Genomic DNA, 27,979 nt, shown 5'->3' on the forward strand with positions numbered 1-27,979 from the left:
CCCAAATGTATCATTACCTCCACAAGAAATAATGAGCTTTGAAAGAAAAGTGAACCTTCATTTAACTCTTAAACGGATGGATTGTATATTGATGAGCCTGGAATCAGGTATCAATGAGGAATTTAAAATTATGAAAGCCCAAGTTATTAAAGTTGACAACGATTTGAATGCCTTGGAGAGAATTATTGTTTCTTTTCATGAAACCAGATTTAGCATTTTAGATGTAACGGAACAATTTCATTGCACATCTGTAAATCCTATGATTTAAAGCTCATGGACATCTGATAAGAAACACTTTAAAAATAAGAACTCTACTTCAGGATGTGGAGGAACAGAAGCTCTTGTTCATTTACCTGGAAGAATGTTTTCAGCAAATATTATTGCCAGCTGACATTAAACTTGAAATATTGGTTGCCTACAGATGAAAAACAAGAGACAATCCCTCATGGACATCTGCCCCTATAATTGTTAAATTTCTGAAGTCCAGCACCAGGGACCATCTTCTACCACTTAATAAATAAACCGCGGAATTGAAATATCATGAATATTAAATAATGATTCTCAATATCTTCCTTCATAAATGTCAAATTTAAGAAGAGGCTTTGCTTTGGCACATAATTAGCAAGGAACAAGAATGTGAAATACTGTTTTTGTACCCAGCAATCTTCTGCCTTTCTCCTGAAGAGATCAAAAGATTTAAAAGCCCATCTGCTGCTGTGGAATTTTTAGAGGCTCTGCACTTGTCTGATAAGTAACAAGCTTGTCTTTTCTTCTTTTTCTTTCTTTCAAAAATTGGTACTACTATATGAATATAGAAGCTTGCATTTCTATGTCTTTATTACCAATGCAGGAGGAATGTGTATTTCTCTCCCTCTCTCCATCCCTCTCTGCCCCCCCATACTTGTGTATGTATCAGCAATACCCAGTCAAACTGAAGGTTTAACATGGAAGATTTTTTTTTCTTTTAAATTTTTAGTGATAGTTGGGCAGGGTATCTTCTTTATTTTGATACTTTTTGTTTTATGTTTGTTTTAATTTGATCCAGTTCATTACTTAAAGGTTCTTAAAGGTTATGTGGTACTTACCCAACTTAATACGGTATGTTGGGAAATTGACCTTGAGAAATATTTTATCTAGAGACACAGCACTTATGGTAATTAGCCAGAATATAAATTGATTTAGATTAAAACAAAACAAAACAGACACATTTGTAACAAGCTGGAAAAATATGGTTATAGTTATAGATATAGTTATATTGTAAGAAATCCTGAATGAGCAGCTTTTCGTGAGATCTGGGAACTGGACTGGATAAACCTCTATTAGCGGGTATCAAATACAAATTGTGGGATATCTATTAAGTTTAATAGTGACTCTAGTTGATGTGGAAGATGAGCATTTTGCTGTGAAAGAGTCTTATTTTTTTATTATAAAGATAGCCAGAGACATTGTTTTTTATGGCTCCACTAAAAACACTTCTGAAATAGTCATTTGCAAACCATTGTCATTACGTCTTTCTGGTGAATTCAATCTCAATCTGGATCCTCAGCGAGACAGAAAAACTGGAAGTAATGTAAGCATATATTACAGAATTTAAGACATGCAGCTCTTTTTAAAAGAAATCCAACAGTAGAAAATGTACTAAAACTGTTCTAGACTAAATTACTTATTTTTAAAAAATTCTCCTGCTTTAGAGTGTCAAGTTGGTGTGGGCTAATTCAGAGATTCCCCACTGAGTTTAATTTGGATGTTTAAAAACTATACATAACTTAATCCCAGATAATACCAGAGTATTTCCTTCACAAGAGATTCTTATTTTGTGGAATATATTAAGAAGGACATTGGAAAAAAATACAGGTTCTACAAATCAGTTAACCTTTTGGGACACATTTAAGACATAGATCTACTGTTTCAACACTAGCAAAAAAGATGTAGATATTTTAATCTTGTACAGTTAGAAAAGTTAATTAAAACCTTTTTTTAATGCTTAAAATGCCACAGATGAATTATATGTAATATTTTGTGCTCTGCATGCAGCTGCCCTTGAAAGAGTATTTGGAAGTTTATTTTATCTGTGGGGTCCTTTGGTGCCCTCTAAGGTTGGTTGTTTTCTTGCAGACATTTCATGACCGATAAGGTAACATCACCAGTGCTAGTATTTTATCTGTCTGTCTATCATAATATTTTTACTTCCTTTAGTACTGCCTTTATTACTGTATACATTAATAATATATAACTAGTACACAATGTAGCAGCATGGGCAGTTATGTGTAATCCTAGACCAGCACATGTTATACCTCTGTTCCATGAGCTTCACTGGTTGCCAGTTTGCTTCTGTATCCAAGTCAAGGTGCTGGCTTTAACCTTTAATGCCTTTGATGCAGGGGTGAAATGCTCCCGGTTCGCACCGGCACTCCCGATTAGGTAGCGATGTCAGCTGCTGGTTCGGAGGACCGGTAGCAAAAATCCCTGGCCCCACCCCCCCTGCCTCTGCTGAGCCGCACCATCAGCAGAGGTTTTTTTTTTTTACTTTTAAAAGTTTTTCTTCAGCTGAAAACATATCTTTAAAAGTAAAAAAAAAAACAACTCTGATGATTGTGGGGCTGAGCAGAGATCATCAGAACACTTTAAAAGTTTTTTTAAAAAAAAAACCTCTTCAGCCGAAGGGGGAAAAAAGGAAAAGGGGGGGCTTTAAAAGGCTCCTCTGGCCATCCCAGCTGAGTTCCTCATCACCAGAACCTTAAAAAACATGTTTTCTACATGTTAAAACAATTATTTTAAGAGGTTCTGGGCTGCTATGAGGGAATTTCAGCTGAGATTTTCCTATCCCTTCATTATATCAAATTGGATATAGTTGATTTTATTTATTTATTTATTTATTTGATCATATTTATATACCGCCCTATCTCCCGAAGGACTCAGGGCGGTTTACAGGCACTTAAAAACACATAAATACAATATAAAAGCAATTAAAAAACTTATTCTATAAGCCCAGTAATTAAGAATTAAAAAATATAAAAATAAAACCCAATTTAAAACCCATAAATTTAAAATTTAGCTCAGTCCTGCACAATTAAATAAGTATGTTTTAAGCCCGCGGCGGAAGGTCTGAAGGTCCGAAAGCTGACGAAGTCCGGGGGGTAGTTCGTTCCAGAGGGTGGGAGCCCCCACAGAGAAGGCCCTTCCCCTGGGTGTCGCCAGACGACATTGCCGCGCTGACGGCACCCTGAGGAGACCCTCTCTATAAGAGCGCACGGGTCGGTGAGAGGTATTCAGTAGCAGTAGGCGGTCCCGTAAATAACCCGGCCCAATGCCATGGAGCACTTTAAAGGTGGTCACCAAAACCTTGAAGCGCACCCGGAAGGCCACAGGTAGCCAGTGCAGTCTGCGCAGGATGGGTGTTATGCGGGAGCCACGAGGGGCTCCATCTATCACCCGCGCAGCCGCATTCTGGACTAACTGCAGCCTCCGGATGCCCTTCAAGGGGAGCCCCATGTAGAGAGCATTGCAGTAATCCAGGCGAGGCGTCACGAGTGCGTGAGTGACCGTGCATAGGGCATCCCGGTCCAGAAAGGCGCAACTGGCGTACCAGGCGAACCTGGTAAACGCTCTCCTGGAGCGGCCCGTCAAATGATCTTCTAGAGACAGCCGTTCATCCAGGAGGACGCCTAAGTTGCGCACCCTCTCCATCGGGGCCAATGACTCGCCACCGATGGTCAGCCGCGGATTTAGCTGACTGTACCGGGATGCCGGCATCCACAGCCACTCTGTCTTGGAGGGATTGGGCTTGAGCCTGTTTCTCCCCATCCAGACCCGTACGGCCTCCAGACACCGGGGCAGCACTTCGATAGCTTCGTTGGGGTGGTCCGGCGTAGAAAAGTACAGCTGGGTGTCATCCGCATACAGCTGGTACTTCACACCGAAACCACTGATGATCTCACCCAGCGGCTTCATGTAGATGTTAAACAGAAGGGGCGAGAGGATCGACCCCTGCGGCACCCCACAAGTGAGGCGCCTCGGGGCCGACCTCTGCCCCCCTGTCAACACCGACTGCGACCGGTCGGAGAGATAGGAGGAGAACCACCGATACACGGTGCCTCCCACTCCCAATCCCTCCAACCGGCGGAGCAAGATACCATGGTCGATGGTATCGAAAGCTGCTGAGAGGTCTAATAGGACCAGGGCAGAGGAACAACCCCTGTCCCTGGCCCTCCAGAGATCATCCACCAACGCGACCAAAGCCGTCTCTGTGCTGTAACCGGGCCGGAAACCGGACTGGAACGGGTCTAGATAGACAGTTTCATCCAGGTGCAAGGGAAACTGATATGCCACCATACTCTCTACAACCTTCGCCGCGAAGCGAAGGTTGGAGACCGGACGATAATTACCTAAAACAGCGGGTCAGGAAGGCTTCTTAAGGAGGGGCCTCACCACCGCCTCTTTCAAGGCGACCGGGAAGACACCCTCCACCAAAGAAGCGGTCGTAATCGCCTGGAGCCAGCCTCGTGTCACCTCCTGAGTGGCCAGCACCAGCCAGGAGGGGCACGGGTCCAGTAAACATGTGGTGGCATTCAACCTACCCAACAACCTGTCCATGTCCTCGGGAGCCACAGGGTCAAACTCATCCCAAACAATGTCACCAAGACCACCCTCGAGCGTCTCACCCGCGTCACCGCAATCTTGGTCCAGACCATCCCGAAGCTGAACGATTTTATCGTATAGATAACCGTTAAACTCCTCAGCATGTCCCTGCAACGGGTCATCCCGCTCCCCCTGGTGTAGGAGGGAGCGAGTCACCCGAAACAGGGCGGCTGGGCAGTTATCTGCCGATGCAATGAGGAGGCGTAGCTCGCCTCACTTCCTCAATGCCACTAGGTAAGTCCTAGTATAGGACTTCACTAGTGTCGATCAGCTTCGAGCGGCTAGACCTCCAGGAACTCTCTAGGCGTCTTCTCCGGCGCTTCATCCTCTCAGCTCCTCGGAGAACCAAGGGCGGTTGGGACCTCGCGGGTCAGAGGCCGCAAAGGCACGACACGGTCTAAGGCCCCCGCGCGGCCCGTTCCCAGGCGCAACAAGTTCCTCAGCCGAGCCGTGAGCCAGACCCTCAGGAAATGGCCCAAGCTCCGTCCGGAACCCATCCGGGTCCATCAGGCGCCTGGGGCGGAACCAGCGTGTCGGCTCCGTCTCCCTGCGGTGGTGAATGGCGGTCAGAAAGTCCAGGCGAAGAGAGTGATCTGACCATGACAAAGGTTCAGTGACTATTTCCTTTAAGTCCAGATCTCTCAACCACTGACCAGAGAGAAAAATCAGGTCCAGAGTGCCACCCCCAATGTGAGTAGGGCCATCAACTACTTGGGTCAGGTCCAAGGCCGTCATGGAAGCCGTGAACTCCCGAGCTGCCGTCGATGGCCGGCCGGAAGATGGCAAGTTAAAGTCCCCCATGACTAAAAGTCTGGGGGTCTCAACTGCCACCCCAGCCAGCACCTCCAGGAGCTCGGGCAGGGCAGCTGTCACGCAGCAAGGAGCCAGGTACGTGATCAGCAAACCCATCTGAACCTATGACCCCATCTCACAAAGAGGGATTCGCACCCGGCAATCTGAGGTACAGTGGTCTCCCTCGGCTCTAGACTCTCTCTAATCACAACCGCCACCCCCCCACCCCTACCCTGGGCCCTCGGCTGATGGAATGCACGGAAACCCGGCGGGCACATCTCAACAAGGGGCACGCCCCCTTCAGTGCCCAACCAGGTCTCCGTAATGCCCATAAGGTCCGCGGAACCCCCCTGTATAAGATCACAAACAAGGGGGGCTTTGTTCACCACGGACCGGGCATTGCACAACATCAGCCGGAGGCCCAAGCTCTGAGGATCCTGACCATCCGGGGAACGGGAGAAGTCCAAGGGGTCGGAGCGCGTGATCGCTTTCAAACATTGAGCATGCGCTCCCGGAACTTGATATGACCCCTCGCTTCCGCCATACCTGCCTCTCCCACTTACCGTGTCGATAGAACCACCCTCACAGATAGGAACACACTCCTCCCCCATAACCTCCGAACCTGATAAAGAAAAACCGCCGCGAGCATGTGCAGGAACTGGCCCCCTACCAGACGGGTTACCCCCATTACCCGCCCTTACCCTCCCACCCCTTAAAAATTCCCTCTCTAAAAAACCCCACAAGCTCTTCTTTTTCGCATGCCACCTCTGTGGGTCCCAAGACCCGTCATGGAGGCCGGCCCTCGGTAGTGAGGAGGGCCATTCCTGCGAGGCGGGGGCACCTCGCAGGCGCAAGAGTTCACGGGAAGTATAATGCATAGCAGCTGAGACTAAGAATCGGCAAAATAGAGGCTCCATCTCCGAATGGCAAGATGATAATAGATGGTACTAGTCCAGAATGAGGGCAGACAAAGAATGGAACAGCAATTGGCACCGAATGACAGCCTGGGTGGTATTCTGTCCGGTGCATAGTCCAAACATCCTGGAACCGGGGGTGAGGGGAAATGGCACTCCAGTCGCTGGCCACGTCTTCCTCCGTCTTCCTCTGTCCCCAAATAGATCCCATGTCTCCCCCAAAAAGTCCTAGTAGGACCAAAAACAGCCATAGAAATCTCAAAAAGGCCGAGGGGGGCATGGGTAATGTTATCACAGTCACAGTCACGGACTGGTTACAGGGAACAACTCCGGGATGCCTCCATCATCTCCCCGCAGTCCTCCAACAACCACCTCCAGACATGGCCAGGAATAAATCCTAACCACTCCAGAGGCCAGGTCTCTCCAGACCTCTCCCTCCAAGAGGCGAAGCCCATATAAGAGGCTAAACCTCTCCGAGAGGCTGGGGGATATGAAGGCTGCCAAGTCCACAGTCCGGCAGCAGGGAGAAAGCCAAAAAGCCATGGCAACGAGGCAGATGGCAATAATAAGGGTAGATGTAATACCTCCGCTATCATCCAGATTGTCCAGGGGGGCCGTAGGCCTAAGTTGCAGAGGCAAGAACCCGAAACGTCCGGAATCCATGGTCAGAAGAGGGCCGGGAAACGAGCCAGAGGCTAGAGGCCAGCCGGCAAGGCGAATCGGCCGAAAAACGGCCGAAAAAAAATGCTGACTCATCGCCCCACCTCCGAGCCTAAAACATGGCCGCCCAAATCCACCGCTTGCCTACCCGGCCTCGTTCTCGGCAGCCATGTGTGTGAAAAAGTCCAGAGACCTCTCCCATGGCTGCCCGAGGTAAGATCTACCGGGCCGGGGACAGCAAGCGGCTAAACGGGCGACCGAGGCATCGCCAGCATCGGAGGGGCCTCTCAACGCCGGAGCCGAGTCTTCAGAGCCGCGCCATCTTGCGCATGCGCAGAGCTGTAATGATGCATATTTTTTACATATGATGTAATGATGCATATTTTTTACTTATATATATATATTTTCTTCAAGATATGTTGTTTTATCTATGACAATTGTTTGTGTATACTGTTGTGACAAAAATAAATAAATAAATAATAAAAAAAGAGATCATCAGAGGAGCTTTTTAAAACTTTTTTTCCTCTGGCGATCCCAGAGGAGTTTCCTGATCCTAGCAGGCTTTTAAACTCACTTTTTAACAGCCCCCACTTACAAGAGCCTCCATCCATGCCCAGCCAATTCCCCCTCCTCACTTACCTATAATTACTGCTCTTTTGGGCTGGCAACGCTATGCTTTCTTCAGCTACTGAAGAAAAAAAAAACTTGCTTTGACTTCCTGCTTTGCTGGCTGAGGAACTCTGGGATTTGAAATCCAAAATAAAATAAAATAAAATAAAATAATAAAATAAAATAAAATAAATAAAATAAAAAAATAAAAAAATAAAAAATAAAATAAAATATTTGTGCAGCTTTCTGAGGTTTGGTGTATTCCTGTAGTGTTTCACTCTAACTACACAAACACACAAAATCTCACAAAGCTATATGTGGCATTTTGTGTGTGTGTGAGTCAGTTGTGTTGTGTTGTGTGTGTGTAAAATGTGAAAGTGTGAGGTTCCTGCTTGTTGCAGGGGCCATTTTGGGTGAAGTGCAGCTGCTTTTACATTGTGTGTGAGTCTGTTGTGTTGTGTGTGTGTAAAGTGTGAAAGTTGGTTTTTGGTACCTCTTATTGTTTTGTATACTTCGTTAATTATTTTTATTATTTATTGTTATTGGCCATGCCCACCCAGTCATCTGACCACCAAGCCACGCCCACAGAACCGGTAGGGAAAATTTTTAGATTTCACCCCTGCTTTGATGGTATGTGGCAGTGGTGAAATCCTCCTTGGATCGCCACCTGTTTGCTGCCCGCGCATGCGCGATGTGTGCCAAAAGCATGATGCACACGTGCATGCGCAGCGCATGCCAAAAGTATGCTGCGCATGCATGCACAACACTTGCTGCGCATGGAAAAAGAAGACTTCACTAGGTAAGTAGAACAGCGAGGGGGGGGGAACAGCTGTGCTGTGTGATTTAGCTTTGCTAGAAAGCAGGATTTCCTGCTTTCCAGCAAAGCTAAACCACACGGCACAGCTGATCCTTGGAAATACTGGTTCGGATGAACTGATAGCTTTTTTTTACTAGCAGTTTGCCCAAACCAGTAGCTTTTATCACTACCGGTTTTCCCGAACCAGAGTGAACCGGTAGCATTTCACCCCTGGTATGGGGCCAGGATATCTGAGGAACTGCCTTTCCCCAGTTATATCAATCAGCTCCATTAGATTTGGCAGAGAAGACATGCTGTGTATATGATAGCTAGGGACTTACATTGGCGAATCCCAGGAGACACACCTTCTCTATTGAGGTGCCTGCCTTATGGAACATTCTTGCCCTGAGTTCGGGTTAGTTCATTTTTTCGACACTCCAGAAGTCCCTCAAGACCCGGTTTTATTATCAGGACTGGGACTCCCCGGAACCATAGACACACTTAGATGGTGCCATTGTTGAGGTGGCCATTACCGGTATATCTGCTCTTTTCCTAAGGGCTTGTATATTTCTTTTTTATCCTATTTATTTATTAATGCAGATTTTTGTTTACTTTTATATCTGTTCTTTTTATATTTGTTGTTTTTATACAATTGTTGTGCACCATCCAGAGTCATTTTTGGTGAGATGGGCAGCTATACATATTTGGCAAACAAACAAATAAATATATATTTTATAGCTGCAGAGTTATTGGCCCAAGCTGCTAGGCATATTTTCTTAATTTTTGAACCAGAATCCAAATTTAAGGAAGTGTGGAAGATATTTTCCTGGAATGTCTAGGCCAAAGAATGGATCAATACCTAAATTCTTTGATTTATAATTATTGTTTTAAAGACTTTGGGAGATGGCAATTTGAATGATTTATCTATTACATCTGTTTGGCAAAATATAGAATTACAATACGCACCCTCTCTTTTGGTTTCTCATACTTGTAAACACAACTAAAGCCTATTAAAAATATGAAATAAAAGGATCAGTTTCATTATTCTTTTCATTTGACCACTTCTGAATTCACTGCATTTGTGGTAGATCAGGCTTGTGCAAGACTTCCATTTCAATTCTTTTAAGAGGATCAACGTTTTAAATTGACTCAAATATATGATTACAGTTTTTACTTGGCTACGTGCTGATGGTATTTTATTCCACTCTGTAGCAGTGGATAGGAAAGTTATAAACAATGAACATTTAAAAAATGTTAACAGTTGAAAAGAGGATTTATGTGATATCTGCTTGCATTGTTCAATGACAGTCATGCTAAATCCAATTAAACTTCACAAGTGTTCAATTCTCCTATTATAGATTTAAGAAGATTATTCCCATTCCTGAGCAGAACATGGTTCAGATGTTGTGTTATCTCCTTGAATGCCTTCTCACCAAGGAGAATACCCCTCCAGATTGCCCTAAAGATCTCTATGAACTTTATTTTGTCTTTGCTGCTGTTTGGGCCTTCGGTGGTGCTCTGTTCCAAGACCAGGTAAGAAAAGTGATACCATAAACAATGGCATTAATTAACATAGCTTCATCTAGAAGAGAATATTTGTAGCTCAGGGTTAGACTGCAGGGTTCTTGGTTCTCTCTGAGCTTGGTGCTCTCTGAGTGCTGATGATGTTACCTAGTTTGGTAATGAAATGGCTACAAGAAAATCACCAAGCTCAGAGAGCACCAAAGATCCCATAGCTTCATGTATTAAACTGGGCACTCAGTGAATTGGTTCACAGATCATTTTAGGCAATGATTGGCTGTTATAAACCACAAACTCTTCAGTTTACTTTTGGTATTTGGCCATAATTAAACCAGAGGATGGTTTAGTATGATGTATAAAGCCACATCTCTTGACAAGAGCAGCTTCACAACCCACTTAAACATATCCAGAGATTGTCCCAAAAGTGCTTTATCTAGAGGCAACAGTTGCCTCTTGAAAAAGCACCTTTGGGACAACCATGACCTGGATGATGGAGAATCTCCATAGGCATATCCAGAGATTCTTATGGAGAAAAACAAAGCATTAAAATCTACCCATTGTAAGAATATTATTATAGAAGAAATATGCATAGTTATATGGGGTCTAGTATTACTGGAACTCTCTTTGGGCCCTCACAGTCCTTCAAGAGGTTGTTTTCATTTTGTCCTAGCAAGGCATTCCAAAACCAGATGATCATGTTCCTATCATGCATTTGGAATTGCTAAAAGCAATCTAACCAAAATATAATGGTGCCTTTGCCTTTGTTAAAGTCAATTAGAGGATGTTGAATGCCACGTATCATGAGTTTTACACAAGAAGTTCTTAAAATATTATAGATGAGCTAGCTGGAATAAAAGACACTGTATATTTTTCCTGTATTAGTACAGATCATTATGCTTGACGCTCTGAACTATCCATTATTAGTTTAATTCTGCCTAACTAATTTTTCAGGGACTTACAAGTACACGTTCTATTTGTAATGGTCCTTATTTGGTAGCTAAAAAGACAGAAAACTAAAAGCAGGATTCAAGCATTGATTCTCAACAGTAGCTGATGAATGCTAGTTTTTTTTATAGTGAACAATGGGCCTGGTTTCAGCTACAGCATACTAGGGGCTGTATATAGTTCTGGGAGGAGTGTTTTCTCCAAACAAGTATTGTAGAAAAGTACCTCCATACAGAGAGGTCTATTATCTCTATGCACCTCACAAAGCGGAGGGATTTTCATAAGCCCTCTCTCAATTTTTTTTGTCTTTTAATGACCCTGTAATCCAGGGGTGAAATATAAAAATGTTTGCTACTGGTTCTGTGCGCGTGGCTTGATGGGCGTGGCTTTATGATCATGTGATCATGGGCGTGGTCAACTTGACATCACTCACTGTTAGAGCCAGGAGCTGCACATTTTGAAGCACATTCTGCCCTTCTGAGGCCCCCAACGCTTTGAGTTTTCCTCTACCACCCAAGCAAACATTGGAGCCTGCTCTTGCAGAAGTGGAATTCAGGCACAGAACTGGAAAAAAGGGGGGGGGAATGTGGAGGAGAAGGTGTAAGAAGATGTTTCGCGATCTAAGGAAATGTCTTCCAGCTCTTCCAGATCGACTTTAAGAGCGCCGAGAAGCCGACAGCAAAAGTAGTGGCAGTGGGGGCGACAGGTGTGTGTGTGTGTGTGTGTGTGTGTCCCCACCTCTGCAAGGACTTGGAGGCAGACACCCCCCCTCTTAGGAAAAGAGAGAGAGGAGGACCGCAGAGGAGCACGTACACATACACACCCGTCACCCCCGCTGCCACTACTTTTGCTGTCGGCTTCTCGGAGCTCTTAAAGTCGATCTTGAAGAGTTGGGAGACGTTTCCTTAGATTGCTGACAATTAGTTTGGCAGTGTGGAAGGCAGGGAAGCATGTCAGGGCTGCGGGCCATGGACCGGTTCGGGGGCGTGGCCAGCCAGCAATTGCTATCAGTACGGTGAACCATCCCCAATCTCTGCTACCAGTTCTCCTGAACCAGTCCGAATCGGTAGCATTTCACCCTGCCATAATCCCTTGCATTGGGGTGGAGTTGGGGCAACTGAATGGAGCTGAGTGTTTACTGTCCAGATGCCCTACCTGTTGCCAATGCGGAGTTTGCTGCAGATATTTTCTCATTGTGCCCAGAGAGAGAAATATCTGTCGCTATCTAGGATCAAACTCATAGTCTCCTGATTGTGAGTCGAGAGCTCTACCTCTAGGCCACTGCACCACTCCATAAACCACGCACCACCATCCATGCACCACTCAATGACTGAATCATATGAGCAGATCCAATTCTTCAATCCTTACTTTGGAGATTTTATATAATGTTGGATTAGTTGAAGATATTATTTATTGCAGATATTTCTTTTTTTTCCTTTGAGTTCCCTATTATAATACCTGAAGCAATTCTTAAATAGTGCCTAGCTGATCATGGATGATCTCAAAAGAACCTAGACAGAATTGGATTTGGTTAGTACATGGATAGGCCCATGGTTGTAGGTTAAATTGACCAAATATTGAGGAATATCCCAGAAAAACAAACTACTTCCATATAGCTGTCAAGAAAGCAATATTAATGTCACACATAGTTTCTAAGAAACAAAGCTGATTTTGGGGAGGTGTTGAGGTATTACATAAAATGTTCAAATATTTTCAAGACTATGCTCCACAACTAAATTTCCAACTCTTTCCTCCCATCTGCGTATTGGGGAAAAAATGAACTAAGCCATTTTCTCATTGTTTTAATTGAGATCCTTTGCCATCAGGGTACTCTTTGTGGGAAGGGAGGCAAAAGGCTTGTTCTCTTCCCTTCTGTTTTAATCCATGTGGGGGCACTGAAACTCTCCTTCACTGATTTTCTTTCCCATAAAACAGTCCTTTTTTCATGATGCTTTTATAAGAAGAAGGGGGAAAAAAGGGTGGGGGGAGAGAGAAAGTTCCTATTTTCTGCATCTAAATTAGCCTTATTATTCAATTATTTATTTAATCCTGTTTTTCAGCTGTTATTTTGTCGTCAATTTATATTTCATATTATTAACATGAGCCTGAAGTTCTCTCCTTATTTCCGGGTTCATTTTTAAAATTTTTTACTACAAAACCTTGTACTAATTGGTATGTCAGTTGCTCCAAAGTTTACTTGCTTGTTTCAAAGAATTTATTATAGGGAAGATGATTTTTTTAAAAAAAATATTGAAAGAGTTTTGGAGAAACTGTTAATGACTTAACTATCATTTTTATTCAATACCCAAGCTTTCGTATCTCTCAGTCCACTTGATAAGCTATATGTGATGAAAACCTGACATACCTTATTTTTTTAATGCATATTCACAATTACAGCTGTGGGGAAGGGGAGAAAGTTGCAGGAAGGAGAGGTATGACTAGTGGGGGGAAAAACAGATTTGTTCTAGAAAGAGAAAAATGAAATTTCAGAGTCTCATTGATAGTGACCTTCCTTGTGAATTGGTATAATAAAAACACCCTTGTTTTAAACATTGGAAAAACTAAAGAGATGATTGTCGATTTCAGAAAAGGCAGGCAAAGCCACACTCTTCTGTGTATTAATGATTCACCTGTGGAGATGTTTAGCAGCATCATATTTCTGGGTATGCAGCTAATGAGTAGGCTGGCTTGGTTGCTCAACAGTGAGACACTGGTGAAGCGGGCAGAACAGCACCTGCATTTTCTGTCTCGCATGAGAAAATCACATCTTTCTTCCCCTGTTCTTACCATTTTCTATAGAGGAACGATTGAGCGCATCCTGTCATATTGCATTACATTCTGGTTTGGAAGCATTACTGCTTCAGACAGGAAGGCGGTGCAGAGAGTAGTAAGGATGGCAGAAAAGATCATTGGCAGTTCACTCCCTTCTATCCGGGACATAGCACATAAGCATTGCTTGAACAGGGTTTGCAGTATTGTCTGGGATGCTACACATTGAATGCTCATTCAAAAACTTGTAAGATATGTAAAAGGATCAGAGGCTTTTTGTCTATTCAGAAACTTTCATATTATATGTGAAATAAATGAAGACATAACTTTTATTATATTTTTTGGTTGAAGAGTAGATGAACTTTTTTTAACTTTATAGAGTTTATTCCTTAATCAGAAAAAGAAACAAAAGGAAATATGGAGCTTGTGTGTACTATAAAATCAATGTGGAATATTGAGAACTATGATTACCATAAGTAGCAATAACTTAATCACAATCCTTTTTGCACTAAGAGGTGCATAAAATTCTTTTACCTAGCAAGCTGTTAGCAAATATGAATGTATGTAGTAAGAGAGAGAGAGATACAAGTGCACACAAAATGGTATGTTTCCCCTTTCTGCTAAGACTTACTTGGTTTAATCATGAAGTTATTACCTGAATATCTAGATTATTTGACTCGTTGCTCTGCATGCTGATTTTATATATTTTAAACAGTATTTATGAGATTACTCATCTCATTTTTTGATCCAGGAAAATACAAGCAAAACTTTTATGAATTCTTCTTCCCATCTTTTTGGCCCTGACATAATCAGCTTGTTTGAATAATACTTTTTATGTCAGCTTCATTACACATGGTTTGAGAAGAATTGGGTAGAACAGAATAAAGAATAATGGATTCCTTTGGGAGTGAAGAGGAGCAGGATAGCACAATAAATAGAATAGAATAGAATAGAATAGAATAGAATAGAATAGAATAGAATTCTTTAGTGGTCAAGTGTGATTGGACACACAAGGAATGTTGTCTTTGGTGCATATGCTCTCAGTGTACATAAAAAGACAAGATACATTCATCAAGAATCATAAGATACAACACTTAATGATAATCATAGGGTACAAATAAACAATCAAATCATACTAGGAAACAATCAATCAATATAAATTTTAAGGATACAAGCAACAAAGTTACAGTCATACAGTCATAAGTGGGAGATGGGTGATAGGTAGTAGATACAATCAAAAGGTCATAGTTGCCAAACTTGCAAGGTTGTGCAGACAAAAAGCACACTCAGAAGTACCATTGTTACTATATTATAAAGTTACAGTAACAGGATCTTGCACATCTGAAAGTACATTTCTGTCCTGTTGTCTTCACAGACCAAAAAAACCAACAACAAACAAACCTAGAGAGAGTCCCTTCTGAGATGTTTGTCACGGCCACCTTCCAACTGTAGGCTAATTCTGCCTCTTATTTGCCCATTGGCTTGGCTGCGGCTTTTCCCCTTGTCTCACAGGTCATTACCAGATACCATTACACAGTAGATGGAGCCAGTCTGCCTTTTTCCAGAACATATCAATCATTAATGTATGAGCTGGTTTTAAGAAAGTCGGATGCACTCTTGCTGGATAATGAGAAAGGCAAGGGAGTTTTTTTTTAAAAAAAGTATGTTTTTGATTTATTGATTATAAAAGGCTCAACATCATACTGGTGTCCTCATGGAAGAAATGGAAAGAATACAAAAAATACTGAAAATAAATAAAATGACACCAGGAGCCATAAGTTATTAGATATTACCCCAAGAATTGTTCCAGATGACTAGTGGAAAAAGATATTGAAGGGTTCTTAGATCTTTCTATATACCAACATATCTGCAGTCTGAGAGTAGAAAAACTTTCTCCTGCAGATTACTCCCCCCCCCATTCCACTCTAATTATTTATTCACTAAATTAAGTAAGCCAGGGCTTATCTCCCAGTGTTTCACATTTACTGCACTGCTTACTTTGACATTTCACTCAGGGAGTGAACTAGAGAACATTATGTCTGCTGAGTTCCTCTGTGAAGGGTACAGAATCTTTTTTTCCCAAAGAATAGTGATTCTTTGAATAAAACCCATGAACATAACATTATCAAATTAACAGTTTGATACTACTTACAATAGAGAGCTGAGCAGAAACATATATGGATGTCAGAGCAATTTTTAGCAAAATAACAGAGAAAATAAAGTTGACAAGAGAAAGCATGCCAAAACTAAGCAACTGAATATCTGCAAAATCCATTACCACTAGTCCATATGGATCCTAAGTTAGGGTGACATGGTTAGATTCAAGGGGTGCCCATATGATTTAAAACATCTAGGACAGTGTTTCACGATCTTGGCAGTTTTAAGATGCGTGAACTTCCACTGGCTGGCTGGGGAGTTCTGGGAATTGAAGACCGCACATTTTGAAGTTGTTAAGAATGAGAAGCACTGATCTAGGGAATGGGGCAAGATCTGGACTAAGTGGGATAGAAAATCTGGCTGAGACAAGCAGGAAAATCTTCACCTACTCAAAAGTCAGGACTTTGACCTCCTTGTTTAAATGAAAGTCATTTTCTTTCTTTTCTTTTTAAGTTTTTATTTTTTAATTGAAGGCTTTTTGTACACAAAAGAGCTAAAAAATAAATATGTCATTACAAAAGAGTGTTCTGCTAACAATCACACAAAAGATGCCCTGCTACACGTGTGCACAGTCCCCCGAGTGATACAGGAGGGCTATATAGTCGGGGTCCGATGCCGAGGACGGCCGTCCTCAACCTGGGACTTCCCAGACCCATCAGGACTGTGACCCCCTGAGTGAGGGGACGATGGAGCTTGTAGTCCTCCATATCCGGTGCGTCCCAGATTGACGGCTGCCTCAATAGGATGCCTCTAAAAACCGTGTTTCTCAATTTTGGCCCTTGAAGGTGAGTGGATTTCAACTCCTTTTGTAACTTTCTTAATAGGTAATTTTTTACCAGGCAGAAATACTCAACTTGAAACTCCGAAGAATGCATGCAGTCCTTAGTACTGTTGCGCGGACCCACCGCTGTCCTTCCAGATGTTGTTACAAACGGTAGCTTTGTCAGGGATAGAAAAGGAAAATTACAAAATAGGGGATTAATTATTTGAACTGTATTCATTACAGTCTTAAATATAGGTTTTGAATTAGAATTAATTTTTTTTTTAATGGTCCCCTTGCCCCATTGTTCTGAAAGAGATCCTAGTTTGGATTATAACTCTTGAACTTTTCAAAAGTGGAGTATGACCCTGCTTTAGGACTCAGCATGAAGCCTCTCTCAATCTCTCTCGATGAAATTTGCTGTATGCACTAAAGTCCTTGAGAGTCTTAATCTTTGCTGCAATACTACCTAAGAGCATTTTGCAAGTTGCATTTGTAATTTAGACCCGACAAAATGTACCTGTACAATGTTGTTCTGGACAGTGAACTCCATGTCCCTTTCTCAGCTTCTCTGTAAATGTCAGCCCAAAGAGTCCAAAGTGCCGTAGTCTGAATAAGAACAAGCAAAGATCTGGTGAAAAATGATCCAATATAAAATCTGTTTATTGCTTGCTATAGAAATTGCCCTTAGCTCTGACCTTTTGCAGCTGAAATGTCAGAATAAACAATATGAATGCTTTCCCACTGTTGCAGGCTGGTAGGTGGGCAGCAAGGTCCTTCTCAGCAAGGCCCCCCCTCCCCTCCATTACATGAGCAACCAAAATTTATCACTGCTCTGGTAGTGTGGGCTGCTTGATTTCCTGCTATTTAACATTATTTTAGTGCTAAAGATAATCAGTTTTCTCAGTCCTGTTATTTTGGGGGTTTTTTCATACCAGAATTACTTTTTGTTGTTGTTACTCTACTGATCTGGTTTCTTTTTTTCCCTTTTTTAGGCGATCCATGTTGTGAGAAAGGATGTATTGTTATGTGGGTCATTTCCTTCTTTTTTTGTTTTGAATAAATCTATAATGGAACTTAATGATGGTAACAGAAAATGAGGTGGTAGAGAAAGGAGCCAAGCAAAAGCAGCAGTCATACATATACATATACATATACATATACATATACATATACATATACATATACATATACATATACATATACATATACATATACATATACATATACATATATATATAGGTCTTTGGTTGTTCGGGTTTTCTCCCATGTAAAATTGGAAGTGTCTTGGCGACATTTCGACGAACGTTTGCTGGGAAGCAAAGCTCCCAGAAGCACGAAGCTGAAGCCTGAAGATGACGAATGAGACTTCGTTGAAACGTCGCCAAGACACTTCCAATTTTACACGGGAGAAAACCCAAACAACCAAAGACCTACATAAAAACACCCGTGAAAACCTCAGAAAACATATATATATATACATACATACACACACACACACACACACACACACACACACACACACACACACAAGACTTAGAAATTGGTTAAGGAGATTGAGAGATTTGATTTTCACAGTACACTTCCCTTTTCAGATATACGGCAGCCATAAAAAAGCTGGAATTATGCTATTTTAAGTTAGAAAAGCCACCACATTGCAGAACTCTTGATGGCTGGGTTTTAGTAAAAGGACTTCCTCCTTCTCTGCTCAGGATATCCATAGAAAAAGTCTGAAGTTGGTGCAATTATTTGTATTTTTTTATTATATCACCATTCCCTGGGGAGAAGTTTCATAGAAACTGAATGAAATGAATTTGTGGCTTCATCTGACTGGCTGTATTGGAAAAATGTCTGAAGCAGGGGTGAAATGCTCCTGGTTTGGTCCAGTTTGCGTGAAGCAGTAGTAAAAAAGGCTACTGGTTTGCCGAAACAGTAGTAAAAAATGTAAAAAAAAAGTTCCGACAATCAGGTGAGTGACGTGTGATCGTTGGAACTTTTTTTTTTACTTTTTAGATATTTTTTTACTACCAGTTCTCTGGAACCAGCAGTAAAAATGCTTTAAAAAAGTAAAAAAAAAAAAAGGCTCTGACGATCACAGCTGTGCTGTGCGATCATCAGAGCCTTTTTAAAAATCTTTTAAAAGCATTTTTTACAACCTATTCGGCTGAATAGATTATAAAAAAATGCTTTTAAAAGGAAAAAAAAAAGGCTCCGAAGATCGCACACCATAGCTGATCACCCCCCCTCCCCCCGGTCTGAAGCCAACATATCTAAGAAAAATAATCCCAAAAGAATCCAGTGAGAGTTTGAAGTTGACTTGGCAGGAACTTTTGGTTCACCATGGCACATTTCAATTAGACCTTCACTTTAGATGGATTCCTTACATCATTTCTTGTGAATAGATTACTAACTGTCCTGTTAACTCTTCTCAGTAATAAAAAACTAAACTGAACATGTAGGCAAAGTGTATATTATATATGTATATTATATATGTAAATGGGCGACCATAGAGTAATAACAAAAAGGACTCCATACAAACTCACATTATCTCCAACACAAGTCTTTCCTATAGCAAGCTTCTTTAACCTGGTTAGTTTCCAGATAGCGGTGCTAGCTGAAGAATTATAAGATTCACACATTGGGAGGTTGCCTCCCTTTAGCATCAGTTCATTTGTTCATCTGTATTAATCAAGGACTGAGAAATAGTACGCATGTGTGAACTAATCTTTTGAACTCTATCTGGATGATCCAGAGGTGGGTTCTACTTACCTTTACTACCAGTTTGCATCATGCCCGCACTCGTGCGCTTGCTCCACAGAAACTTCTGCGCATGCACAGAAGTGTTTTGATGTCTGAACCAGGGGCAACCCACCACTGGAATAATCAATGAGCAAAAAGAAAACAGTTACATAGTGACTTAAGAAGCCTTCAAATTAAAGTAGCAGAGCTTTTTTGAAATATAGGCTAGCCAAAGAGCAACAGGGCAAGTAATGTCTCTTCCATAGCATCATGGATACTAAAGGAGCAACCACAATATTCTGGGTAGCAAGAAGCTCAACTTTTGAACTACACACAAACTGTGTGTTTGTGAAGATGTCTCTAGTACAGTGCATTGCTGTGAGGGGCTTATAGAAAGTTGTGTCCAACTTCTATGCAGAAGTCAATTATTCTAATTTGCACATTGCTGTAGAATTTCTCAACAGATCATGATATTTTATGACAGCTGTATACAAGGACAAAAATATGGCTGAACCCAAGTTTTTTGTTTTACCCATTGAGATAAAAATACACCTTGATTGCTGGAAGAAGGTTTTGCTAGCATAGCTTGATATTAGTCCTGGACTTTCTTCACTCAGTGAATCTGAGTGAATTCGTTGAGTAAATTATCCGTCTGTCTATCTATTTATTTATTTGGTCTTTGTTTGTTTGTTTATTTATTTGCCCCTCCCCCATCTTACATGTATATGGTAACTCTATACATGTGCAGTTAAATCTGCACCCTTGAATTAGATGTCTTCTATCATATAGGCTGCTTGTTTAGGAATTATAAAATTGCCAAGATAAAATGCAGAACTATACCTGTATGTGCCCTGTTTCAGCATAATGACAAGTATTATTAGTTAAACTTAGGCAGCAGTAACTTTCTCTGGGAAGAAGGTTGTGGAATTTATAGCACAATATACATATTCTATGGATTGAGGTTATGATGCAGATCACAGCAACTGAAACACCAAGGATAAATTAAGCAAGGATAAGTACGTGTTTAGGAGATTCATCAGGACTGTAGTCTAGACTTAGAAGTCAAAGGAAAAAAAAATCCTAAGAAATTAGTGGCAAACCACTTATACTTTGTTGTCCAGAAAACTACATGGCTGTGTCCAGGTAGTCATCATCAGTATTTAAAGCAAGATTAAGAGAATCATCATGTTTATTGTTTTGTATAAATAAGGAACTGATAGCATTAACATTCCAATAGAATCTTGTCCTCTGCCTGATATCTAGAGCAGGGGTCCCCAAACCCCGGTCCATGGACCTGCACCGGTCTGTGGAATATCAGTAACAAACAAGCAAAGCCCCAACTGCTGGATGCAGGCAGCATGCTGTGAAACCACCCTCTTCAGTCACTGGAAGAACATTTCTTCCTGGAACCGGTCCATGGAACCAGTCCCAGCTGCTTATCTAGAGGATTTCAAAGTACCATATTTTCTACAGGAAACAAAGTCAACTATCTGTTGCTTTTGCAGCCCAAGCCATTCTCACCGTGGACTCTTTTCCTGCTATATCTTTATCTTATTCATCATCCAATCAGTAAAGAAAGTTGTCTTCAGTTATATTTCCTTTGTCATCTTGGGTCTTCCTATTTCGCACCTATGTTCCAGAATGTCCTCCATTATGTAATTCTTTTGGCTGATTTTAAAAGCCACTGTTTTAGGGCATCCACATAGAGGTCAGAAAAATCAGAGCTCAAAGGGATCTTGCAAAGATCTGTGCCCAAATTTAGAACAATAAGTAAATATCCAAACAAATTGTAAGTAGGATTTGACTCTCTCAGATAATAACTCACTGGATTGCCTTTCAGCATTTATATATCAAACAAAAATTATATATTCATTAAAACTTATTTTCTCTATTTTTTTGGAAGCTTGTAGACTATAGAGTTGAATTCAGTAAATGGTGGGTGACTGAATTCAAGACCATCAAGTTTCCTTCCCAAGGAACAGTTTTTGACTTTTATATTGATTCAGAAACAAAAAAAATTGAACCTTGGTCCAAGCTGATCCCCAAATTTGAATTTGACCGAGAAATACCATTACAGGTGAGTAATAAATTTATGTGTGTATATGAGACAGAGAATGTTAAAGGCACAAACGTAGTTGGAAAAGAATGTGTGAGAGATCAGTCTCTAAATTAATTATTTTATTTACACATTATTTTTGAAGCCAGTCTTTACCCTGAGAAGCATAGTTGTCTATTTTTCAACACATACTGATAAGCTGTTAGGATTTATCAGTTTATTTATTACAAACTGATACAGAAATCATTTGGTGAGAACTTAGATATTTGAATTGTGTATTAAGAGACAGAGAGTCTCCCTGAAAGAACCTGTTGTCCTTGAACTTAACATGATACGATTTTATTAATTTTTATGTATGTATTTTTTGTCTAATTGTATTAAAATGTGACTGTTATCACAGGTTCTGATTTAATCCAGTGGAAACACATGAAATAGGGGCCAAATTTGACATGAAAACAGCAATTGCTCCATTATTATAGTCATTAGTGAAAGGAATATGTATGCCCTTCTTTTTAGGAATGCTGTTTAAAAGAAAACCCACTATAGTCCCGTTTTTAAATCTATCCTCCTCTTCCTTTTCCTCCTCTGCTCATATTCATGTTTAGCATCCACATTTTGGTACTGTGTAACACACAAATAAATATAATGATAATAATGAAGCAATTGCTATTTTCTTGCCAAATTTGACTTCATTTGCATGTGTTTCCATTAGATTTGGTCTTTTCAAAGTTGGATTGTTCACTAGGGATCATCAGAATAGTTTTAACTTCCTTCCATGCAACATTATTATTAATCAAATTTATAATTTATTTATATTTATAACTTATTTCTTTAAATTTATAATTATAGTTCGATTACATGCCTTAAGCTAGAAAAATATAGGAGGCCTGCTGCCTTTTTTACATATCAGTTTCCTACAGAAAACACTGGGCAAGGAGGGTGTATACATCATCCATGCTCCATCCAGCAGCATCTGTTTCTCTCTGTAGCAGTGATATCTTGAACTCTTGTTTTTCTGCTTGAGGCTCTGCAGTTGCTACAAGTTAATGCTGACTCTCAAGCTGGTGACAGGAGAAGAATGATGCTGGCATGATTTAGGGATGCAAAAAAAAAAAAAGCAAACCAGGCCATACTGAGAATTCCTCCTCCCCCCAATTTTGGCCTTTTTGACAACAAAGGAGAGGTTTTGTAATTGGCCAGTTTTAGCTGAAAAGTCTTTACAGGCATTATAGTCTGATTCCACTCTACAGTTAGTGTTTGGATTTCCATTTGTTGTCATGATGATAGTAAGAATGCAACTGCAGTGATCCCATCTCCAGTCATTGTGAATTTTGGAAACAGAAAACAGGAAACAAATTTTGTTAGATGCAGCATTACATAATATTTTGCTGAAAATTACCACTGTTACTATTGTGAGAGAAGATCTACAGCAGTACTTACCAGACCTGGGTAAATTATCCAGAATTGGATAAAAGTGGTTTTTCTTTGGGTAATGACACACAAACCCATTACTCAATCACAACAGGGACATTTAAATAAAGACTTTCTGACAAGCAGTTTTGGGTAATGAAGGAAATAATTTGGGAAGCACTGGTTTAGGGGATACTGTATACTTTTTCTGGAGTTAGATAGAACATCACTTGCGCAATTTAATTTGGATGAGAATATTGATAAATCAAAATATTAAAAATGTAAAGGAGCTTAGCCATAAGCCAATCAAACAAAAAGAATTCTATGTAGAAGAAACCTACTGTTAAATTGATATAAACAACCTGAATGTTCTTTATCCTAATTCTGAACTTGCTATCTAGTGGCATCATATCACTGGAACTCAGATCCCAATTCTTAGGTCAGTCTTTGCAAAATGATAGAAAAGATGTCAAAGAAGATACCACACATATTGAAGTAGTCCTTGACTTATGACTGTTTAACAACAGCTCAAAGTTATGATAGCCTTGAAAAAAGTGACTCGTGATCTGTCCTTGAAGTTATGATCTTTGCACCACCTGCTAGATCTCATGATTGAAATTCAATCATGTGACCAGCTTGCATTTATGATGGTTGCAGTGTCTTGTGGTCATGTGATCATGATTTGTGACTTTCCCAACCAGCTTCCGACAAGTAAAGTCAGCTGGGGAAGCCAGATTCATTTAACAACCATGTGATTCACTCAGCAGCCACATGATTGGCTTAATGACTGCTGTAAAAATAGTTGTAAAATTGGACTTGGTCACATGATTTTTTGTTTAATGACTGTATTACTTAGCGACAGAAATTCCAGTACCAGCTGTGGCTGCAAGTTGAGGACTACCTGTATCCCATGCTTTGAATATGATTGAAACTATTTAATGATAAGAGGAGTATAAAAATAATTGCTCATGAGATGGCATTGTCATGCAATGCCACTTACTGAGCACACCTGCCTGGCTTCTCAGGCTGGGATGTTCTGAGTTTCCTAGCAAATGCCTCTCATATCCCTTTCAGGCCTGTCTGGTTCATACCAATGAAACTATCCGGCTGCGCTATTTCATGGATCATCTCTTGGAGAGACACAGACCTGTCATGCTGGTGGGAAATGCAGGCACGGGAAAGTCTGTGATTGTCGGAGATAAGCTGTCTTTCCTGGATTCCGAGCAGTACCTGGTGAAGAATGTTCCTTTTAATTACTATACCACCTCTGCCATGTTGCAAGGTAAACTGCCAGGTGAAGCAGGGGAGAAGGGGACAAATTTGCAAAGGCAATTATTTAGCTAGGATAGAAATGTGCTAAGAGTTTATTTTTATTTATTTTATTTTGTCACAACAATATATGTAGGTATCATACAAAAAGATTATATAGTATATAAACACATATATGAGTAAATATAAGGAGGTATAAGCATATATATATAGGAAGAAGAATAGAAAAACAATAGGACAGGAACGGTAGGCACATTTGTGCGCTTATGCACGCCCCTTATGGTCCCCTTAGGAATGGGGTGAGGTCAATAGTAGAAAGTTTTTGGATAAAACTTTTAGGATTATGGGAAGAGACCACAGAGTCAGGTAAAGTATTCCAAGCACTGATGATTCTGTTACAGAAGTCATATTTTCTGCAATCTAGATTAAAGCGGTTGACATTAAGTTTAAATCTATTAGTTGCTCTAGTATTATTGCAATTAAAGCTGAAGTAGTCTTTAACAGGAAAGACATTACAATAGATGATTCTGTGAGTTAAGCTTAGGTCTTGTCGAAGGTGACGGAGTTCCAAGTTTTCTAAGCCTAGAATTTCAAGTCTGGTGGGATAGGGTATTTTATTGTTTTCAGAGGAATGGAGAACTCTTCTTGTAAAATATTTCTGGACACGTTCAATTGTACTGATGTCAGAGATGTGGTGAGGGTTCCAAACAGGCGAGCTGTATTCTAGAATTGGTCTAGTAAATGTTTTATATGCTCTGGTTAGTAGTGTGGTGTTTTTGGAAAAGAAGACGCAAAATTAGGTTTACAACTCTTGGAGCTTTTTTTGCTATGTAGTTGCAGTGGGCTTTGGCACTTAGATCATTTGACATGAAAACTCTAAGGTCTTTAATGGGATGGGGGTCGTCTGTAAGGTAATGTCCATCTAGTATGTATTTAGTTTTTGGGTTCTTTTTTCCTATATGTAAGACTGAGCATTTGCTGGTTGAAATTTGGAGCTGCCAATTTTTAGACCAAGCGGTTAGATGATCAAGGTCATTTTGAATGATAGAAGTATTGTCTGTGGTGTTAAATAGTTTGACATCATCAGCAAAGAGTTGTTGAATACTGCAGGCCAAAGACAAAAAATTAAAAATCCTTTTTTGGGGGGGGGGGCGACTCATTTGGCAGCCATCATGGTGTTCAAGTGCTATGTTGAGATTGGCCGAGTTGCTTATATTTCATTTGGACAACATGCAGGAAAACTAGTTGCAGTGGTTGACATCATCGACCAAAACAGAGCCCTAGTTGATGGCCCTTGCAGTGGTGCCAGAAGGCAGGCTATGCCCTTCAAGTGCATGAAATTAACTGATTTTGTTTTGAAGTTTCCTCACAGTGCGCGTCAAAAATGTGTGCAAGTTGCCTGGGAAAAAGAAAGAAGAAAAGGGTGATATAAAAGTCGCAGTGGCTAGAATGCAGTAGTGCAGGCTACTTCTGCTGACTGCCGGCTGCCTGCAATTTGGCAGTTTGAATCTCACTAGGCTCAGGGTTGACTCAGCCTTCCATCCTTCCAAAGTTGGTAAAATGAGGACCCAGATTGTTGGGGTCCATATGCTGACTTTTTAAAACCGAGTAGAGACGGCTGTAAAGCACTGTGAAGCAGTATATGTCTAAGTGCTATTGCTATCATTGATACAGTATAGCTCCTACTTTAAAATTAGAGAACCCAGAAATTAAGTAGAACTTAATTAGTAAAACTCACAGGAAAACTGGAGTCTATTATTTAATTGCAATGCCAAACATTCTGGTAATGATTCAGGTAATACATTACAGCAAAAGACTCACATTCATAAATTATGAGCGTTTGTAGCATTACAAGTAAATTTATGTGGCTTGCAACAGTACTTTGTAGGTACTGATTTTGGAAAAAAATACATGTCAACCTGGTAACTAAACCAAATATAGGTCTTCTGGTTAATAATTCTGTCAGCTAACGAATGGCTTTGTTTTGCAACTCTGTTTCACAGGAAGAATGTTTTATTTGATTAACCTATGTTTAATGGCACACTATGATATTGTATCATCTTCATGTTTTGTGTCACTAGACACTTTTGTATCAGTACAGGTAGTCCTTGACTTATGACCACAGTGGAGTCCCAAATTTCTTTTACTAAGTGTGACAGTTGTTGAATGAACTTTTCCTCATTTTACAACCTTTCTTGCCATCGTTTTTAAGCGAATCACCGCAATTGTTATGTTAGTAACATGATTGTTAAGTGAAGCTGGCTTCCCCATTGGCTTTGCTTGTCAGGTCAAAAAAAGTGATCACATGACCTCACATGACATTGCAACTGTCATAAATATGAGTCAGTTGCCAAACACCTGAATTTTAATCACATGACCATGCAGATGTTGCAACAGTTGTAAGTGTGAAAAATGATCATAAGTCAGTTTTGTCAGTGTTGAAACTTCGAATGGTCACTAAACGAACTGTTGTAAGTCATGGACTGCCTGTATAGGAAAAGGCTTCAGTGTTGTATCCTTAAGCTAATGAACTTCATGCAGCACATGTGACATTTGGGTTTTGGGACTCTTGTTTTGCTCTCTGAGTCTAAAGAAAATTAAATGGCAATAAACTAAAATTATAGCATTTAAAATAATTTTTAACATAGCAAAGAATTAGCTGGGTCATTTAGATCGTCATGGCCTAAGCAAAAAAGGGCAAAGATAAATGTTTTTTTCAATTCTGTTTTGCTAGTGGAGCAGATAATAGTTTTAACTATCTGAAAGATACCTTTCATGATGCTAAGGTCACTAGGAGATGCATTTTCTTCCTGCTGATGTTCTAAAGCTGAACTTCTTCCAAGAAAATATGGTTCTATCGGTGCTTCATCTATTTTATCAATATTCAGAGTATTATCTTCAGTAGTAGCTCAGCAGACCTCTTGACTGAACCAGCCAGTTTCTTAATGTGTTTGAAGGACTTTTCCATGTTCTTTAATATCCAAGCACAGGCCATGTCAGTTCAATCCACTTTGCTGTGATTTTTTTTCCTTTAAATTTGAAAATCTGTTATCTATTTTAGTGCCAGGGTGCTTAAAGGGTAACGCAATGCACCAAGACTGTGTTGTTTCAAACAAAGGATTTCTTATGGGAAAATGGGAAACATCCTTACAAGCTTTACCTTTTCTGTGGCAATCATTTTATCAATATAATGTTCAAAACGAACATATTTATGAGGCTTTTATCTATAATTGAAATTGCTTTAATATTTGAGCATGAACAATTCAAAATTTATGCAGCTGCAGCAGCAGCAGAAGAAGAAAGAGTTCCACCTAGAATTATTTTGCAAAGGAGAATGCTGCAGGCAAATTGTCAGTTCCTGCAGTTTCTGCCATTCCTTAATCATCCCAGCAACAATCTGGTTACAGCTGAATAAATGTCATAGATTAACCTTACTTGAATTGATGCCCTCCAGATACATTGCATTTCCGTAATTTCATCCAGTATTTTCATGTTGAAATCTGTCATTATGAGGATTGTAAAGAGAGGCCTGTAACACAGAGAGTGATCTTTGTTGTTTATCCAGAAATGTGGGGCCTGTAGGAATAAATACAGGTAGTCCATTTTACTCAGTAGTGGGTTTCAAATCTTGTCGCTACTGGTTTGCTCGTGGGCACGCGCACATGCGTGAAGCTTCTGTGCATGCGCAGAGCTGTCCGGGTGGTTGGATGGAGCCTCCTGCCACCGCCACAGGTTCGCCCAATCTGGGGTGAACCGGTAGCAACCCACCACTGATTTTACTGTTCAGTTTCTGGACTAAATGCTTCATTAAGGCTTTTGCACAGATTGGCAATTTATTGTGTAATATTGTCCTACTTTGAAACCTTTTTTGCTTCGTGAATCCCCACTATTTATAGATAATCTGCAACTTTGAGATATTTCACAACATTTAGTACACATTGATC

The 27,979-nt window shown here is 40.6% G+C and overlaps 1 protein-coding gene across 1 annotated transcript in view; it reads left to right on the forward strand.

Annotated features, from left to right (window-relative positions):
* LOC131190551 (dynein axonemal heavy chain 9-like) overlaps positions 1-27,979 on the forward strand; it is a 171,435-nt gene that overhangs the window by 53,761 nt on the left and 89,695 nt on the right. The window contains exons 32-34 of the mRNA XM_058167887.1: positions 9,768-9,942; positions 21,204-21,377; positions 23,841-24,048. Of these exons, the coding sequence (XP_058023870.1) occupies positions 9,768-9,942; positions 21,204-21,377; positions 23,841-24,048 (557 nt within the window). The remainder of the gene's footprint in view (positions 1-9,767; positions 9,943-21,203; positions 21,378-23,840; positions 24,049-27,979) is intronic.

Source organism: Ahaetulla prasina, chromosome 2 (genome assembly GCF_028640845.1).
Source record: "Ahaetulla prasina isolate Xishuangbanna chromosome 2, ASM2864084v1, whole genome shotgun sequence".
Classification (NCBI taxonomy): Eukaryota; Metazoa; Chordata; class Lepidosauria; order Squamata; family Colubridae; genus Ahaetulla; species Ahaetulla prasina.